This window comes from Solenopsis invicta, chromosome 4 (genome assembly GCF_016802725.1).
Source record: "Solenopsis invicta isolate M01_SB chromosome 4, UNIL_Sinv_3.0, whole genome shotgun sequence".
NCBI classification, from domain to species: Eukaryota; Metazoa; Arthropoda; class Insecta; order Hymenoptera; family Formicidae; genus Solenopsis; species Solenopsis invicta.
This window is the reverse complement of record NC_052667.1, coordinates 26,869,790-26,889,174: the sequence shown is the minus strand read 5'-3', so window position 1 is coordinate 26,889,174 and position 19,385 is coordinate 26,869,790. Positions and strand designations below refer to the sequence as shown.

The 19,385-nt window shown below is 35.0% G+C and overlaps 4 protein-coding genes across 10 annotated transcripts in view; 2 read left to right on the top strand and 2 right to left on the bottom strand.

The window, feature by feature from the left end:
• The window catches only part of LOC105196333 (trinucleotide repeat-containing gene 6C protein), a 53,873-nt gene extending 41,625 nt beyond the window's left edge, over positions 1 to 12,248 (bottom strand). For 4 of the 7 annotated variants that reach the window (XM_039448247.1, XM_039448249.1, XM_039448248.1 and 1 more), the window contains exon 1: positions 12,057 to 12,248. The gene's annotated coding sequence lies outside the window, so the exon portion shown is untranslated. Of the gene's footprint in view, positions 1 to 5,117; positions 5,264 to 12,056 lie in introns of all 7 variants that reach the window. The other 3 variants (XM_039448238.1, XM_026132777.2, XM_039448244.1) reach the window with 2 other exon arrangements.
• A 168-nt stretch (positions 12,249 to 12,416) lies between these two features.
• LOC105196332 (stomatin-like protein 2, mitochondrial) lies at positions 12,417 to 14,470 on the top strand. The gene is made up of 7 exons (XM_011162226.3): positions 12,417 to 12,562; positions 12,636 to 12,749; positions 12,935 to 13,082; positions 13,177 to 13,425; positions 13,550 to 13,705; positions 13,866 to 14,110; positions 14,179 to 14,470. Exons 1-7 carry the CDS (start codon positions 12,500 to 12,502, stop codon positions 14,356 to 14,358), a joined length of 1,155 nt encoding a protein of 384 aa, XP_011160528.1. The 5' UTR covers positions 12,417 to 12,499; the 3' UTR covers positions 14,359 to 14,470.
• Positions 14,471 to 14,848: 378 nt separating this feature from the next.
• LOC105196331 (protein KRTCAP2 homolog) lies at positions 14,849 to 16,179 on the bottom strand. The gene is made up of 3 exons (XM_011162225.3): positions 15,981 to 16,179; positions 15,574 to 15,792; positions 14,849 to 15,305 (listed from the first exon to the last, which is right to left on the bottom strand). Exons 1-3 carry the CDS (start codon positions 15,982 to 15,984, stop codon positions 15,133 to 15,135), a joined length of 396 nt encoding a protein of 131 aa, XP_011160527.1. The 5' UTR covers positions 15,985 to 16,179; the 3' UTR covers positions 14,849 to 15,132.
• An 838-nt stretch (positions 16,180 to 17,017) lies between these two features.
• LOC105196330 (ribonuclease H2 subunit B) lies at positions 17,018 to 19,277 on the top strand. Its single transcript, XM_011162224.3, has 5 exons — positions 17,018 to 17,363; positions 17,501 to 17,739; positions 17,816 to 18,101; positions 18,311 to 18,537; positions 18,810 to 19,277. Exons 1-5 carry the CDS (start codon positions 17,276 to 17,278, stop codon positions 18,897 to 18,899), a joined length of 930 nt encoding a protein of 309 aa, XP_011160526.1. The 5' UTR covers positions 17,018 to 17,275; the 3' UTR covers positions 18,900 to 19,277.
• Positions 19,278 to 19,385: the final 108 nt, after the last annotated feature.

Here is a 19,385-nt window from a genome sequence, read left to right as displayed (position 1 = left end):
CAATGCACTAAAAAAAAATTGTTAATTTGACTAAATTTTTCAACTTGATTGAATTTCTTCAGTTCAAGTATTTATGTGTTTCAGTTAAATAATATATACAAGCTTTTCACAAAGCTCCTGTATATTCGTGGTATTTGTTTCATTATTAATTAGATATGATAATTTAATAAATGTAATTTTAATTTGTTGAACCTATTAACCTATTATAGATGCTGAAAGACAAATAAGTCCAAAATATCCATCATTAATATCATTAATTATGTACTTTACTTCGTAAGTTGATAGTTAATTATATTTATAATTATTACATCTAAAGTGTTCATTATTCATCTAGCTTGCATATTGATTTGCATTTGCATAAATTGAGCTACAATCACGTTTCAATATTTTTTTTTTAATAATATGTATGTAGTTAAGTTAAATATATAAATGCTTAAACTAAAGTTCAAATATTTTATATATTTAAGTCAAATACTTCAAATAAAAAAATTTAATTGAGTTGGAAAATTTAGTCAACTTAACAACTTTTTTTTCACAATTATATATAAATTTCAAATAGATTATCATAAAGAATACTGCATCGCATCCTTTTCCTTCAGGTTTTTCGCGACTTTAAGATCTTATATGTAGTCGTATCTTCTACTCTTGCTTCGAAATTCTATGAAAAGTTGGTATCGCGATCCTTTCAAAAGCGTGCAATTAATAAATTTTAATCGAGAAAAGAGAACATTTTTAATGCAATATCACGTGTATGAATTATGCTATGATTATCATCGTTGCATCAGTTTAACGTTATACAACGAGCGCATTATCGCATGGTTGCAAATTATAAAAACAGAGCGGCGCGAGAGATACATATTGATGATCTCACATAATCATCAATAATCAAAAGTAATCTAATTGCTCGGCGATTTCCCGTTTTAAACCCGCAATCGGCAAAGCAAGAACTCGCGACGATAATTGCTGTCGAGTAACAATCAGGGAAAAAAATTGTAGATTATAAGTTTAGAAATTATAAGCTTAGAAACTCTGATACACGCAGCTCTAAGTCAATGTAAGTATCCTGTAATCTACGAGCTGAACGTGAACAAACAATCGTGAATACAAAAATTTCGCGATCGCGTTTGTCATCGCGCGTCTATCCAGAGGCGGATTTCATTTGCGAAACAAAGTTTTCGAGCCAACTTCCGCGAACACCGTGGACGATCAATAAGAGACGCTCGATGTGGACGAGAGTCTCAACCGTGCGCTCTTCAACCGATAACGAAAGCTAAAACTGTCGCTCGCGATACCTTTCTACCCATGGCAAACGACGCGAATGGCTGCCCTGAAGTTTTAGTTGAAAATTAATTGTGCATCATGTATCTCAATATATTATTATTGTATACTTATATAAGAGATTAATCGTTAAATTATTACAAAGTAACTCCGACGAATATGTTGTATAATAAGTAGATGTGAAACACGAGCCCCGGAATATGACCTGATACGTACCAAGTTCACGCGTGTTAAGGTTATTTACGTTCCTAGGTATATCTATTTAACAGAAATTCTATTTAAAAACCCAAGCGTGATATTTAATGCAAAGCATGCGAGATAAGAATAAAATAGGGAATATAAAAGAGACATACACGCGACTGCTATCGACGAGCGACATAAACGTGACATAATAATGACAAATATTCAGTGACCGAATCGATTGATATATTCCGCTCCACTGAGCATTATCGAATGAGAAAATAGTCAACGCCGAGCCTGATATTGTCTACCGGCGTAAGTGCGTTATCGAGATATATAGAGGCATAAGAAAATCGATTTTCACTGCAACGGGCCGTGTGCATCCTGTGCTGATATCGCCGTTAATAGATTATTCTCGCAGCACGATCGTTCACGTTCTGTCGTAGCGCGACGGTAAACCTAATAAATGATGTTTTAACGGATGTCTCCGCGTGGATTACGTAATGGGTTTATTTTTATTTTCGAGCGCTCCGAAATGACACGCTAAAATCGTCACGACTATACTTATATGTACATGTGCGTATATATACAGTGGCTTCGAGTCGTTTTCAAATCGGAACAGTTCGAATTCGGCTATAGTTTCGATTCATCGATTATTTGATTTCGAATCAATTGCCTATTTTTATTGTTTCATTTATATCTCCTGCTCAACCGGTTTTATTGTATATCAATTCTCATGCAGGATTGTCGATTTCTAAAACGTCGATTTCTACGTTTTTAAATCGTTAAACTATTTGTGCACACGATAGACAATCATCTTCGTAAATTTGCTTTATACGTTTTTATAGAATTTAGAATAAAATTTGAATATATTCTAATTATATTTTAATGAAGCATACTAAAATATTATCACTTCGAATAACATTATAATTAATGCTAATTTATCAGTATAATACCGTTACATTTAGTATCTAATATCTAATTAAAATTTTTATTTAGCACATTATTTTTTGTAGTCATTTTCTAAAGTTTGATTAATTTTTTTTCTATTAAAAAGAATCTGCCACGTCATTGAGAAAATATTTAATTACTTGTAAGCTAACAGACAATGTTAATCCGACAAAAATTGAATTCAAAGAATCAAAGAAATTCGGTTCAATCCTATTCGACGTGTGAATCTCAGATTTGATTCAATTCGATTCCGCACGTGCTATCAAAGATTCGATTTGATTCTTTATAGAAAAGCTTGGTTCACACACAGCCAATATATGCGCATGCATTAAAAATGCATTAGAAAATGCTTGATAATGCAACGGCATTATCGCAAAAGAGCGCTAGCGTCAACGATGCCGAGCAAGTACCCAGTAATCTTAATTATCATCTAATAAGCACGGACGAAATTAGATACCGCCTGTACTCTGCGAGAAAGAAATTATTCTGTCGCGGAACGAGGAAAGGAATGTTCGATGCAGCGCGTGGGCAACCCGTTCGGAGCACATCGAAGTTACATGAAAATTGCACGGGAAATCGGTTTGTGCATTCCGCTTTATCATCGAAAAGCCAGCGTGTTCCCGGCAATTTTGCAATATTGCATTCGATGTTGAAACACATTATCGACTCCCTTAAAAAAGACAAGAGTATATAATGTTTGCTTAATGTGTGTGTGTGTGTGTGTGTGTCTTTCTTCTTCAATATTAATTAAATATTAATTAAATTAAAAATATGTTAAAGCTATCACAACACTTCACAGTATTTGTAATTTCGAAATTCTAGGGAACCTATCCGGGTGAACTAAGAGAGACGATTTTTTTTAACCAAGTATCAGAGATACTTAAAGATAACAACTTCGTCATCGGCCTTCACGGGTGGAGTAGAAGATGCCGTAATATAATCGATATAACGCAATATCGATATGCGTGTGCGTACGAAAAAGTTGAAGCGACAGTGTCGAGATTCCACCGCGAATTTAATACCTATGTTAGAACATTTACGTTCAGCATGAAAATATCGGTATCGACGGAGAACTGTCGTTTAATTAATTGACAAGAGCAAACATACACCTGATGTGTACTTAGCGTAAAAATAAATCGCGCAGACGTCGTTTCCTATTCGAAACTTCAAACGCACTTCTTCGATAGTGCCTTTCAGACGCTTAATGGTATCGACGGACAAAATATCGATACCTGCCGAAGCATCCCTGGATGCGCGCGACACGCACGATGCACCGTCAGCATCCCTAGATATTCGCGCACATCCACGCGATATCACACGAACAAGCGCGAGCGCGCGCGCACCGGTCCGCCCCGCTATATGTACGCAGCAGCGTTAGCTTGGCAACAAGCGGGCGGCGAGCAGCCGGTTGCGGGGCAAGGTCGGCTCTTTCTCTCTCTCTCTGTCTCTTTCTCTCTGCCAACTCTATTTTATATCCCGGGCATATATTTATTACGAAACTCCCGTATAGTATATCTCGTCGTGCGAACGCGCGCGCGCTGAAACCCGCTCGCGCAGAAAATTATGACTCCAACACGCTCGCGCGGTTTGTTGCCGGCGCGTATTCCGGTATTCCGTAAAAATAAAAGGAAAAAATGCGTACGAAGCAAATATCCACAATGTGCTCGACGTTAAGGTTCTCGAGTATCGACTCCCCCTCTCTGCTGAGCTTCCCCAGCTCGCTGAGGAAATTACTCGCAGGTAAAATCGCGAGAATTGCGATATCTCTATTTTCTTTTTTTTCTTTCGTTTACAACAAGTGTTTTACGAAACGCTCGAAAGTCGCACGGTCATCCTTGCGATTTTTGCACGTTTCAAAAGTCACTGTAAAAGGTGGTAGAGCAACCTTCGTGTTCTACAACTGTGTGTGTGTGTGTGTGTGTGTGTGTGTGTGTGTGTGTGTGTGTGTGTGTATGCAAGTTAAATAATTCCACGAACAACCTGAAGGTGAACCTTTCTCAGCGGGTATTCAATTATAATATTTCCGGATGCGCACCGGAAGTCGCCAAAAAAAGTATCGATTTCCATATGACGCAATAGATCCTATTTTCTATCGCTTCTAATTTTAATTTTATTTTGATTTTTTTCTCTTTTGAATGTATTAATAACGTCTATTAATTGCAGACCTATTAGGCTTCCTGTTATTTATGCCTCCCTTATAGGTGTCGATAATACTGTTTGGTTCCCGTTAGATATAAGTATAGCACATTGTAATAAAAGCAAATATCAACTTGTTGCACAGAAGAATTAGCAAAAAGCGTCGATATAACGTCAGCTGTTATTATCGTGCAAAAATAACAGTTTTGAGTATTAATAGCTACACCGATAAATTAAAAATCGCAGAAGATATCTCGTTAAAAACATCCCAGTTGCATCTTGCTTAGTTGCAAAGCACGTGATTACAATTGCAAGTTCTACGAATAAAACAACGTGCTAAATTGATAATAAGAAAAAACTATTATGAAAAACTGTATTTAAACTCGTTATATTCTTTTTCTTGTGCACGGTAATCCTACGATGGTATCACTATAATTCTGCGACATCGATGGTGCGCAATCGGAAATTCACGCGATCGCAATACACAATAAACGTTCACATCCGTGAGACAATGTTATTTGTAAAGATCCTTCAAACATGCAAATCAGCAATATATGAGTTTAATGTTTTACCGCAGTTAATCGAGATTTTCACCGCGCAAAATTAGCTGGATAGAAATTTGGTCCGGCACCATGCTGAATTTAGCTTACTCCGAATTAGATCCAAATGCACAGGTCTTGATAGAGCATACCAAATCCGGTAATTATTTAAGCTTTTCCTACATGCCGGAAATAAAAAATTACATTATTTTTATAAAGAATAAAATAATAATTTATATGTATAAATTATATTTCATATAATAAATTCAATATTTTATAAGTAATTTTATATATATTTTCTAAAATGTACATTCTCTATACTATATAAATTTTATAAAAAATGTAAACATAAACATAAATATAAACATTTTTATATTTTATAAAAAATTATATAACTTTTATGTCCGGTACGTGGAAAGGGCTCAAATAATCATTGCCAGATTCGGCCTACCGAATCTGATAAGCGTACTCCAAATAGCATGCCTTGTAATTTTTATTTTAACATTAAAATTAATTATAAAAATAATATGTATGATTTTTATATTAAAATTAAATTTATATAACAAATTTAGTTATTATTAGTTATGCTGAATTCAGTAATTATTCGGTTTTTTTCGCGTGTAAGACAAAACTTAATTATTTAATAAGTTTTTATAAATTTTATCCGGCACACGAAAAAAACCGAATAATTATGGTATCCGACTATCCCAATTTGAATCTGTCTTTTTATCAAACATAATTTTTATCCGGATAAGGATAGCATATGATAGATTTAAAATAAGACTTGCGAAAGCCGAATTATCCTAACTACAAAACAATTTTCGAAGTAATGTAAGAGTAGATAAACATTCGCGTTAAAATTTTTCTTTTGCACGTACAAGCGGAGTTTGTGAGAAGTTTTGCGATTCGCGAAAGCGATTTTAGTGAAAGCGCGAGTGTCTAATGTCGTTTCTCTGTCCCATTCTTCCGCGTGCTTCAGAATCGCGCCCGTCTATTTCCAGCGCGGTTCCGTATTGTTTTGAAAAAAAATCACGACGACCCTTTTCTTCGCACGTCTCCATTTACGAGGAAATTATTATTGTCATGCGACGCATCCTGTTTCACAACCTGCAATTTTCTCTTCTCTATCGTTTTCTAATGCCTTCGTGCGAGCGATAGGCGTCAGATGACTCACGTTAAATGCCGATAGGGGAAATTCGTCCGCGCATTTGTACTGCAGATTCGTATTTCGAAATAACGATAATTAAGTAAAGTGAAGAAACTTTTCGGGTTTCCAGTGCGCGGCTCAATCACAGCCGCATAAATAAAACAATCTAAAATAATCACGCAAACGTTTTAACGTCAAGATTAAGCCGGGTGTTCCTTTTATTCAGAATCGGGACGACGCCTCAGCACGCGATCGTAAATATGCCATTGCATCTCATGCACGTACTCGCCTGCAACCTCAAAAAGCAACAAAATCTGAAAAAGAGCTACCTATAATTACGAATGCAATTATGCGGCGGTGCGTTGCATTTTATTTCTGGTCAACTTCTGATCTCTACATTTCAACCGTAATTAGCACGAAATGTGACTGCGGCCGTCCGATTGTCAGATTCAAGCGCTGAAGTGCTAAACTCGTTGATTATAAATAAAGTCGAAATTATCAGTTGTCCGCACTTAATATTAAACAAATAAAACATTAATAGATTTAATTAAAAATTGAATATTAATGAAGTTTATCGTAAAGCTTATCTTTATCTCTCTTTATCTCTACTTTAATTTAGAATTGTGTTTTTTTTTTAAATCAAACAAAGGAATAATGAAATTATTTTTCAGGCTTTACTGGCTTAGCATAAAATTCGTCAACATGCAAATGTCGACACATTACTCATTTGCTGCGACGTAGACCTCCAAAAAATTGTCATTTTTTTCAGTTGTCTGCAAAAAGGAGTTTTATAAGAATTCATTAAGTAAACAACTAATAACTTTTGTTCCTTTACAATAACTAAACTAAATCATCGCCATCAAATCGCATTTGAAAATATTAAAAAATTTTTATGATTAAAAAAATTCAAAGTAAAAAACTTTATTTTTTTAATTACGTCAACTTATGTCAGCAAATGAGCAATATAAATCCTACCTTGGCGAAAAAAATTTCTATAAATAGGTACAAAGAAATTTAATAGAATTTAATAGAAATTATTTTTTTTTTCGTAAAAACATTTACTTTTTTATAAAAATACCTTTTCGTAAAAATATATATTTAATTATCATAAATTAACAAGTATTCCAATTCTAGCCATTTTTGCAGATTTTTTTCGCCAGGAAAAAAAATTCTACCGAATTCTACACAAATTTAAGAAACGTTACATAAAAATTGTGCATCCTTAATTGGGAATCGTCCCGACACGGTTCGAAATCCAAAAATATCTGAAGTTCAAAGCGAAAGCAACCCAAGGGAGATAACATCCCGCAAAGTCGTCAAAAGTGTCACCGGTTTTTCCGAAATAATCAAGATTATCGCAGTGTGTCCGCTGCGGAGTATACGGATATGACGCCAGATAAGATAAATTTAACATTTCTCCTGGACATATTATACCGCCGAGCGACCGACGACGATTCGCCCTTCGTTGCGACAGCGCTCGGTCGCGTCACCTAACCTCTCCCGGGCAAGCGCGCACGCGCACGCGCGACCTAGCTTGCCTGTCACTCCCGCCGCGGCAAAGAGGAAGAGACCGAATTATTTTCGCAACCGCCGCGGTCCCTGGCCGCGATCCGTAATCGAATAAATATCTTTTCTTTCTCCTCTTTCCTCGCTCTTTCCTCCTGATGCATGATTCTCTAGCAAGAATCTGTTTATCCGCTCGAATTCGGTCTCTGTCCATCTCGCGTAGTTCCGTACGCCGCGTGAGTGCGAGAGGAACGGCCAATTCCTCGACCAGTTAACATCGATTAGTTCCGTCGAGCGCCCTCCGACCATGCCACGTAGTTCACACACGCATGTGATACATTCTCCGCGCTAGATCCGTTAGATATTTCGTATACATAATCGAACGTAAGCACGAACGTCGCTCCGGTGCACTAATCGAAACGAACGTGCGACGGAAGCAAGCGCCAGCGAGAAAACGCTTGGGGATTCAAAACTCTTCGTTGTAAATCGCGATGCAAATTGAAAAAGAAAAAAAGATCTAATCTCGTCGCGATGTCGAGAAGTCTAAACTTGCCAACGGCCCGCGAACCCGTGAGGCAAAAGGGACAGTGCGATCGCACGAATTCGAGTAAGCTGATACTCGTCTCTCGTTGGCGTTCAACACTACAGAAACGAGAGCGACTTTTATGCTTGTCGCTGATAAGAAAATCACGGACTCTCTCCTTTTCATCTCTCATCTCCGCGTTCTGTCCGCGCTACAGAAAATTTATTGCGTCCGTTTCGCCAGTTGAGAACGCGGACACGTGAGGCCCCTCTTTTCATTCCTAGCAGGTCGGAGCACGCAGCTGCCTACTGTAAAGGACAAAAAGGAAGAAGACGAAGACATCCGGACGGTTTCTCTCTCTCTCTCTCTCTCTCTCTCTCTCTCTCTCTCTCTCTCATTCCCGATGACGCTCGACGCAACCTGAAGAACCGGGTGTACGCTCGGGTTGATTGATCAATCCTTTGCGTGTACCATCCATCCTCCCTATTATTATAAGATCTGCTTAATCCGCGCACCGTGGATTAGAATGAGAATCATGTCTCGCGGTAACGCGCCGGGTGCACGAGAGTACGCGCGCCCCTGGGACTTTCTCCTCGCATCGCGCGCGCATCCACGGCGGCCCCGCGGGGCTCAGGAACGCCGTTCGTCTACACTTCCTTCGTGAAGTGAAACGATCCCTGGCTATCGCCGCAAAGTCGCGCCATCAAAATGATACTCGTCACATTCCCCGTTCGGTTGTGTCTCCGCTTCCTACATATGTATGTGTTATCAAGGAGAGTCGAGGATAAAATATAGATTATATTATTTATATTCTATATATATTTATATGTATATTTATACACTGAGGAAAAAAGTTGTCAACTTGACTAAATTTCTTCAATTTAAGTATTTAAGTTAAATGATGTATTTAACGTTTAAACTAAAGTTCAAATATTTTATGTATTTAAGTTAAATACATAAATACTTGAACTGAAAAAATTTAATTGAGTTGAAAAATTTAGTTAACAATTTTTTTCTCAGTATATAAATATATATAAATATGTATAAAATATAAATAATAGAAAAAGATCTGTTCTCGTTGCTTGAGGTTTCCAAAAATTTTTGCACTTAGAACGAAATAAATATAGGTACATTTGAACGTTAAAAGAGAAAGCAAAGATTCTAAGTGCGAGTAACACGAACAGGCCTAACATAATATATAATTTATATTGGAAAATTATGTAATATACAATAAATAATTTATATAGGAAAACCCGTGATATCATGTGTTCAATGATCTCGATAAGGTCACTGTAATGTAATCTGTTATGTTTACAAATATTAAATAATATTTAAAAAATGAATTTGAAAGAATTATAAACATTTTTGCGTGCATTCGAAAAATATTTACCATCGACACAAAACTTTATTGAAGGTGTAAATGTATTCAATTGCGATTATTTGTTTGCATGTGACGTAACAGAATAAACCAAAGATTTTTTTAATTTACTTAATTTCTACGTACAAATCTCTAGAGAGACTTACCACATTAAATAAAAGATTAATTTAATAAGTATGTACAGAAAAATAGATCTGGTCAAACGTATGCAAGACATATACATGCAAGACTGGCTGAAGTGCCAATTGCAAGTTATTGAAAATGCTTTGTTAGTCAAATTGAGTTCTAAAGGTCCAATGTCACTGTAGGAAAATTCCATACATATTTTTATCAGTACAAAATACTTGATTTGATTTTTCTCCTCTAACGTAACGAGAAAGTTTGTTTATAAACATAAGTATCAAATTACGTTAGAAAATGTGACAATTGCATGAAAATAAATATTAAAATTTATACAAATTTGATTAATTATTCACTTAAACCTTATGGAATTATATAAATAATTATGCAGATATTTATATTGGTGCTCACTGATTAGAAAACAATGGTGTAACTATGAATTTAAATTATCTTGTACATATATGCAGCTATCTCATGTTTAAATTAATCTTTATTTAATGAAAAATATCAATCTCTGATGTTAAAGATTTGCAAAAAATCAAGTAAATTAGAAAATCTTTGGTTCTGCTATGGGTCTGTTTTGCTATCACATGTTAACAAATAACCACAATTAAACACATATATCAATAAAGTTTTATGTCGAGGGTGAACATTCTGTGAATGCACAAAAAGTGTCTTTAATGCTTAAACGCATCTATTAAGACTGTGTTCCAACATTCATTGAAATCTATAGTGCATGTAACATAAACTATAAATTTTTAGAGCTGCCAGTGAATTTTGGAACACAGCCCAAGTATTTCATACTTGTAAACACAATAAATTATATTACAGTGTCCTTATCAATGCAGTCATATTGGACACGTAATGTCACGAGTTAATTTCTCAATATTATATATTATCTATTATAGGATTTAAGGCCGTCAGTGAGGTATTGAAAATCAAGCGGAATAATTAAGAGAGCACTGGAGCCACGTGGAGCCTTATGGAGTAATAGCCTAAACCCTGTATCAGATTACAGATTAGTTGATTATGATTCCTGATTACGATTCTGTTTCAGCCAATCATGATGGAACTCGCTATACATCGTAATTAGCTGAATCAGAATCATAATCGAGAATCGTAACCGAGTAAGCCGTTGTTTGACTTTGAGGCAAACCTCACCATCTCTTGATCAGATTATTTTGTTTTCCTTATCCATTTTCTGCAAATTATAATTGAATTAATAATTATTTAATTGAAATAATTGAAAAATTAGATGAGGAATGATCAGTTTCAAGTTGACAATTGTTTTGCAGTTAGCAATTCACAATTTTAATCCGCCGACAGGTTAATCAGAGTTGGTGGAACCAACCTTAGTGCCAAGAAAGAACTTGAAGATCCCGAATTCAACTCATGATTGGCTTTTTCAATTTTTTCCCGTTTTCGTCATTTATATCATATATTTATGTACTAAATACCATTGGCCGTTTCAGAGAATGCGTTTATAAAAGTATTAGCGCACTTTGCCATTGTATCCTTGTTTCATGTTTTAATGAACAAAAAGATAGAATTATGAAAAAGCGCGTTAGTATCTTTATAAGCTATATGCGAGGCTATATGTATCGGAACGACGAGAGCACAACGAAATATCGCAAGTGTTTAGGATCTGTTAGAACTCCGGGCTGTCTCGCGGATTGCGAATAAAAAAATTATCGATCGCGGATTTTCCTTCTGTTTCTCTCTCACTCGAAATACGTTCAGAAATGCCCGAGTGTACAGACGCGGATATCATTTTTTCCATCCTTGTTTAACATACGGAGGCGAACAAAGATAAAATATTTCCGATGCTTCTGAATATAGCTTTGGAATGTCGATCTCCCGACCTAGACGTCGCGTTCCCGGGAGATCGACGTTAGAAAGCTGACGCTCCGCCTCGGGGCTAAGCGGAACGTCATCCGCAATATGGTAACCGGCGCAACGTGAATAAAAATACAATACAGCGGAAATACGGTACGGTCAGAGACAGAATGGCATCGTATCGCGTCTTACATAAGCTTCCGATCTTTCTCGACGCTCCACAACATTCATTTCTGCAAGTTGCGCGTATTTATTGGTGTCGCGCGACGCGACGCTTTGTCATCAGTGCGTGTAAGCACGTCCATAAATATGTGCACATCAATACGTACGCGTTACGACGTATATTTTGCACCGAGACGCAATAATAGCGCAAAAATGGAGCAGAAGCCGCGTCCGGAAGACGGATGGTCGCGAAACGCGAGACGCGTAATATCGCACAATTCCAAATCCTTCAGTTCTCACCTGTGAGACGGTCCGTTGCGTACCGGCGCTCGTGTCCACCACAACGTCAGTCTCGTCCTGTCGCACGGCAAAATCACACTTTTCACACACTTAAAAACCACATCGCGTTATGATCACAGCGTTCTTGTTGAAAATGCGTTACGGAGAGAACATCCGTTGCGGTTAAATAGGGCATTGCGTTTGCAAGAGACTTCTCGGACGGCTTCAAAGATGGCGCATCGCAATCCATGAATAAAGAATTCTATAGAAAGCTTTCCAGAGTCCATATTTTGTTCACTGTTACCAACATTGTCTGAATTGAATTGTATGGTGACCAACTGTGACACCGGTATGTTCCGAGGAAATTCTTACCGGAGCTACATAACCTATAAGAAAGCATAATACATTATATTGTATTAAATTGTATTCTCTACACATATTCTTAAAGCTAATATAATAAAAACATGTACAAGCGTTCGGTGACTGCTAGTGCCATGATATTGGCAAGAAACTTAGGATTTATTAAGGTAAAATATCTTGTGGCTAATTTTGAAAGAATTTTAAATCCTTGAGAGTTTCACGAAGTGTTTCACATTATAGGATCACGCGTTTGCGAGTGTGGGAAATAAAATGTTTGGCACGGCCGCACAAAATTCGCGATACAAACCGCTAAATCCAATAAATACCATCATAATGTTCGTCCCTCAACAACAGGTACATTGTCTTTTAACACAGTATACTGCAACATATATCAGTTGTAGATTGTTCATTCATATTTCCAACAGCAGAATTACTTTTATATAATTTGACTAGCGATTCGTTGATTTATTTGTAGTAAAACTAGTTATAAAATTAGCTTAGTGATCATACCAGCCTAAAGGAAAATGTTTTACTACTAGGCATGGATTGTAGAACGAATGGGAAAGTTCCATAAAATTTTAGAACCAGGTCTGAACATTTTGCTTCCTATCATTGATAAAGTTAAGTATGTACAAGTTTTGAAGGAATTAGCGATAGATGTGCCACAACAAAGTGCAGTTACATCAGGTAGGACCCTGTCTGATGCAAACCTAAAAAATATTACATATGTGCATAACATGGTTCTCTCTCATAATCGAAATATTTTTTAATTTAATTTCAGATAATGTAACTCTAAGTATCGATGCAGTATTGTACTTAAGAGTAACTGATCCTTATTTAGCATCTTATGGTGTTGAGGACGCAGAGTTTGCTGTAATTCAAGTAGCCCAAACCACTATGAGATCTGAGTTAGGAAAGATATCTTTAGATAAAGTATTCCGGGAGAGGGAAGGGTTAAATGTTTCTATTGTTGAAAGTATCAATAAGGCCAGTAGCGCCTGGGGAATAACATGCCTGCGATATGAAATACGTAAGTTGTAAAAGTAATAACTATCTGCTAACAGCTGTCTCATGTGATGCTATTAATAATAAAAAAATTTTTACCTAGAGTATGAATAATTACATTCTTTATCAAATTTGTATTTCTTTGTTAGGTGATATTAAGTTGCCATCAAGGGTGCAGGAAGCTATGCAAATGCAGGTGGAAGCTGAACGAAAGAAACGTGCCGCCATATTGGAATCCGAAGGTGTTAGAGAGGCTGAAATAAATGTCGCTGAAGGCAAACGACTTGCACGAATTTTAGCTTCAGGTGCTATATTATTCACATTCAGCACAATGCAGCTCCTAATAAATAAACTCGAGGAAATTACACATTTCTTTTCGTAATTAATCGGAAAAAAATAACTTTAATATTAACCACTCACACTTAATTTACAAATTTAATTTTTGTAACGATTGTGTGACTGTAGAAGCAGCAAGGCAAGAGCAGATAAATAATGCTACTGGAGAAGCTGCGGCAGTGGTGGCAGTGGCAGAGGCACGAGCGAAAGGATTACAAGTGGTTGCAAATGCCCTTGGTGTCGAGGACGCGAAAAACGCAGCAGCGCTCAGCGTAGCGGAACAATATGTCAATGCATTTAATAAATTAGCAAAAGTTAATAATACGTTGATATTGCCAAGCAACGTAGGAGATGTTTCAACGTTTGTAGCACAGGTTTGTTTCACCTTGATTACCTGTTAAATTTTTAATAGTATTGTTACATTTTTTTTTACATTTTATAGGCAATGGCAATTTATAAACAAGTAATGCCACAGCACAGTAGCAATGAGCAAACGAAACAAATAACGAATAATCAGTCGAATGCTTCAGCTCAGATGGAGGATGCCGATGAAACATACGAGTATTTTAGTGACAAAGAAGAAGCTGAAAAACACAGGAAGACAAAAAAACAAAAGCCTTGAATATTATAAATATTTATACCTATAATAAAAAAATATTTTCATATTTTTCAGATGTTATTAAATTTCATGATGTAAATATTGCGACATATGAGCATAAAAGATTTACAATCGACTCTCTCACGATCAGAAATTGTTTATATAATGAACAATATTGGGTCGTTATATTAGTTTGTTTCGTTCTTTTTTTTGTCTTTTTTCAATGAAACATACATTTTTATTATACATTTTATTGAAAAAAAAGAACCGAGCGAAATTATGTAACAACTCAATAACATACAATAAATTGTTATATATAGCGTTATTTTTTAGTTTTCCCTTAAAAGTATATTAATTTTATAATCTTAAGAAACCTTTAAAATATACAACTAAAACATCTGTTCGATATATTACATGGAAATATAAAATAATTCTTGAAATTATGATAATTTCTCAACTGTTAATAACACAATATCTGAGAAATGTACCATTATTTTTAGAAATTATTTTCAAGCCAAGCTTTTAGCCACATCTGCTTTATTGGTCAAACCCTTTTCTTAACATCATTACAAACTAGTATAAATTCTTTCAAATTGTATATTTATATAAATGCAAGTTGACAGTAACATGATTCCTAATTAAAGTTTAGTTTTTAGTATAAATCTCAAACCACTTATACCTTAGACAAAGTCTATATCAAACAATTTACAATTAATATTGTATTACAAATTGGAAGCTTCATATGGAACGTATGATTGATATATATTGATAGTAACATAAAGACATCCTTATGTCTATTCACTTACGTTTCTTGGATTGCATTACTGTGGCTTGTATAGATACACCATAAGTTTCTTGAGAAATTCTATTCATATAATACAATGCAATCAAAGAAAATATTAAACATGTTGTAGTAGATACCCGATGGATTAGAGCAGAAGCAATTAGACTTAAAGTCAATGAGGACAGAACTGTAATAAAATAAATATTAAGTATGTATTATCATGTACATACCACCTGAAACTACTTGGCATATTGACTACTTAAATAATTCACTTTATAATACTAGATAAAAAACACAATTACAATATATAAGCCTCTCAAAAACCAAATTGATCAATTCTTTAAAATAAAAAGAATAAAGAAATTTAATTACTGATCTGGCAAATTAAAATTAAGAAACTTGACAAATTTGATCAGTTTGACTTTCCCTCTATGAAGTGCTGTACATGTGCATACCTTCTGGGAGTAATTTCTGTTGGAAAGACTTTCCGAATAAGATACTTTCAAGATTTCCCACCGCGGTCAGTGTACACATGAACAACAAAGATCCGAACAGTCCTCCCAGAATCGTTCCCAATTGTGATGAGCTGAGCCAGATTTTGTACATCTGCATGCCAGAAAACAGTAACACAACCAATATTGACGACAGCACGAGTGACACTCCACTGCTAACAGCTGTAATATCAATGTGTTATGTTTTAGTAGCGGTATTAGAAGAGTAACGAGAGGCACAGAAATATTATTGAATCGCGACGAAACTGAAACGTCATCCAACAATTGATAATTCGTTTCTAGTACATTCTTGTTAATTTTTCTTACTCAATATTCTAAGTACAAAGTTTTCATCAAATGCTGACACTTACCCATTGTTAATAAAAATTGTGGGAGTAATCATAAACACCTATCTCTGTTTTTTTCTCGCAGCGAGAATTACGCAAATTGCGTTCAACTACTTGCACATTCGCTCAAATTAACTTAGGTTAACCATGTTTGTATCACCGGCTTCATACGTCAGCAGCGTGGACGAGCTATGTTCACTCGATTAAAAAGATGTTGAACTCGTTCTTTAACTGAGACTCGATCAGCTCTTTTCGATCAATTTTTATCTCGCGATATTTTTGTTATTCGATATTACTAGATCGTTATAATGAACTGTTTTGGACACTTTTGTGACTTTAACTTAAAACTAAAATTAAAATAATTATTAGAATATTTTAAAAATATTTATTAAAATATATAAATATTTTAGACAATATCATAAAATTCATGATAAATATTTACGATTTATCCGAACTAAGACTATAAAAATATTTATGAAATATTTTGATATTTATAAATAATATTTATTGTAGAGTGTTGTCTGGGATAGCTATTTTAATTAATTTGAAAATTTTTGTCTTTATAAAATTAAAAAGAATTAGTAAGAACAATATATGTGGGACTAGAATAAATTTACAATCATGTTTCAAAGATAGAGATTAATTTATTCATGAAAATATTTATATTTGAAAAAGCTAGAAAGGCCAAACTTCGATTATTTTAATTGATTTAATAAAAGTTAATCAGCTCTGATTAATTAGCAAATTGCATAAATTTTAACTATATAATTAGATGTTTCTAATCCTACTTCCTATATACCAAGGGTCAAACAAAAAATTATTCCATTCAATGTACTATAAAATAAAATAATAATGCCAAAGAGTAGTTTGCTTGATTTATTCTTGATAATCTAATAATTTATTATTAAAAAATTCAGAATTGAATTTGCATGAATTTAATCTTCTATTCTCTGTAATTCTCTAGAATTTAATCTTCTTATTTAGTAAATTAATCGCCAAAAATAACTGATCAAAACTTCTTCGTCGCTATTCTAGTAACGCGTTGAATTTTCAAACACTATCTGTCCGAATCTCCGCAATATGTCGCGTGCAAAACGAAGCTCTGCGCGAGGGAAGCTAAGGTGAGCTAACGCTCGCGGCAATGGGTCGAAAATAATATTGCTTGTGAAAAATTGTGAAAGAGACGGTCGATCGGTTGAACTCTCATGTGCGTGCAAGCGAACGAATGGCCTGATCGAGTCGTTCCATCGTCTAGCAGTTCTGTCATCCGATAAGGTAACCTGTAAGGAACGACAGCAACGTACGCCATCGGCGGGAAAATGCCGCGCGCCAAAGGCTCGCCGCAGAAGCTGGTCAAGGTGGCGAGCTGTCACCCGTCAACAAGCACGTGGGTGTTCCTGATGAAGGGTAAGCGTGAGGATGATTCGTTGCCGTATATCGTGCTCACAATTTCTACAAGTTTCCTTCACTCTGTCGAATGATTTCCGCGATCGCTGTAGGCGAAATCGATCTTCGAATTGCATACCGATGAAAATGCATTTCAGAAGACAATCCGAATGGCAAAAGTGGAGGTCAGTCAGAGATCGTGAAGCTTAGACATCCGGCCTCCGATAAGCCAGCTGTATTCGTATTCGGTGCTGGAAATCTCACGGTGCAGGAGGTTTTAATCTTTGACGAAAAGAAGAGATCCTGGTTCATCGATGATAATGTCAAATCTGATGGCAAGTTACACTTGTCGACACCAATCGATCCTATCTTTTTGGCTTTACCTTACTTAAGGAAGGTAAGTAGATTTTCACTTCCTTATATAGATATTTTTTGACATACAGACATTAAAAGAAAAAACATCTGTATTTTAGTCACAGTTAGCACAACCTTTGGAACAATGTCTCTGGGATGAAGATTTTCCAGAGACGTCTCGCCTGGCGCGGTGTGAAAACTTGAACCTATCATTAGTTGCTGATCGTAAGGGAGACGAATCGTTACAAGCTTTTAAGTTTAATGAGGAGAAATCGTTAAATTGGTTGCAAAAGAAGGTGGAAAAGGTAGCACACATATTAAAAGAAAAAGGAGTTCATGTATCTCAAGGTGCTATAAGTGCTACTTATGTTAAGAGTACTAAATGTGAAACTGGTACAGAAGCAGGTGAGAAAAATAATGTAATCGCAATTATAATGCTGTTTATGTTTAACACAGAAACCGGATAAGATAATTGTTAAGAACATTTAAGAATTTCTCGACATCTATTATAGTTGAAGCAAGATCTAACAAGATCTTAAACCGATTTTTGTAGGCCACCATCTACAAGCAACATCAATTTATTGACAAAGCACTTATCGAAAATTTTCTTATAGAATATTTAAAATATGCGCATGGTATTGTGTCAGAATACCTTGCTGAAGATCTCTCAAAGAAGCTGGCGCAACATTTAAATATATCTGATGAAGTCGAGAGTAAAAAACGCAAGCTGACCAGTCCTCGAAATGAATCAGATGAAAAGAAGCTTAAGAAAGACTCCTTTGAAGAAAGTTCAATGTCGAAGGCAAAGAAGCAAACAAAAGATTTAAGTAAATCCGAAAAGGTGAGTCATTAATAAAAATAGTAATTCCAGTTATTTCAAATGTAAATAATTATAACTGTAAATAATTATAAATATCAAATTACATATGAAATATATTGATTTTTAAAGATTGCAATTTACTGTTGTTTCTAATATTTTAATGTTGACAAATTGTAATTTGCTTTATTTAAACATAGGAAAAAACATTTACAAAGTCTGTAAAGAATTTTCAAAACAACATATTTATGCAAAACCACCAATTTTTGCATATCTACATATTTTTTGTTTTACAGAAAAGTGCTGCCCCTGGTAAAAAAGAATTGGCTAAACAGAAAGCAGCAGCAGGATGTAAAAACATCACTAGCTTTTTTCAGAAAAAATAAATGGGAATATAGAGAACCACTTTAAAGATTGATGTATTTATAGACATTTGTCATTGTCTTGCATTTTAAAAAATTTTATTGCAACATGCAAATCCATACACGTAAACCCATTTAACATAAGGCATGTTCTACTTAACGCGTATAACGTTCGCTTTATTTGTCCTTGTTTAATATTCAATAAAGAGGGATGAAATAATTCCAGGAGCGTTGTAAGTGTTAAGTGGAATGCATCTGTAGTAATGTCAAAGTTAACAATTTTAATATTTTATCGATGATTATACAATAGAAAGAAAATATATAAAATTTCCCCAATAAATGTATGTAATGCCATTAATATTTAAATGTAGAACGATAAATATTTAATAAACGAGTATACTGCAATTAAATTCTTTTTACTCCCGTCATACTTTTTCTAAAATTTTGGTTAGTATCAATTTTATTTTGATAATTTATTGATGTTTAAATGTTAAACCTATGTTTCGAGAA

Bases quoted from the DNA above. Each gene is read 5' to 3' on its own strand.
- LOC105196332 (XM_011162226.3), top strand. From the start codon at position 12,500: ATGTACAAGCGTTCGGTGACTGCTAGTGCCATGATATTGGCAAGAAAC. The intron at 12,563-12,635 runs GTAAAATATCTT...TTCACATTATAG, and splicing joins GAAACTTAGGATTTATTAAG to GATCACGCGTTTGCGAGTGT. The intron at 13,083-13,176 runs GTAGGACCCTGT...ATTTAATTTCAG, and splicing joins ACAAAGTGCAGTTACATCAG to ATAATGTAACTCTAAGTATC.
- LOC105196331 (XM_011162225.3), bottom strand. The intron at 15,306-15,573 runs GTATGCACATGT...ATTTTATTACAG, and splicing joins ACAGAAATTACTCCCAGAAG to TTCTGTCCTCATTGACTTTA.
- LOC105196330 (XM_011162224.3), top strand. From the start codon at position 17,276: ATGCCGCGCGCCAAAGGCTCGCCGCAGAAGCTGGTCAAGGTGGCGAGC. The intron at 17,740-17,815 runs GTAAGTAGATTT...TCTGTATTTTAG, and splicing joins CTTTACCTTACTTAAGGAAG to TCACAGTTAGCACAACCTTT. The intron at 18,538-18,809 runs GTGAGTCATTAA...TTTGTTTTACAG, and splicing joins ATTTAAGTAAATCCGAAAAG to AAAAGTGCTGCCCCTGGTAA.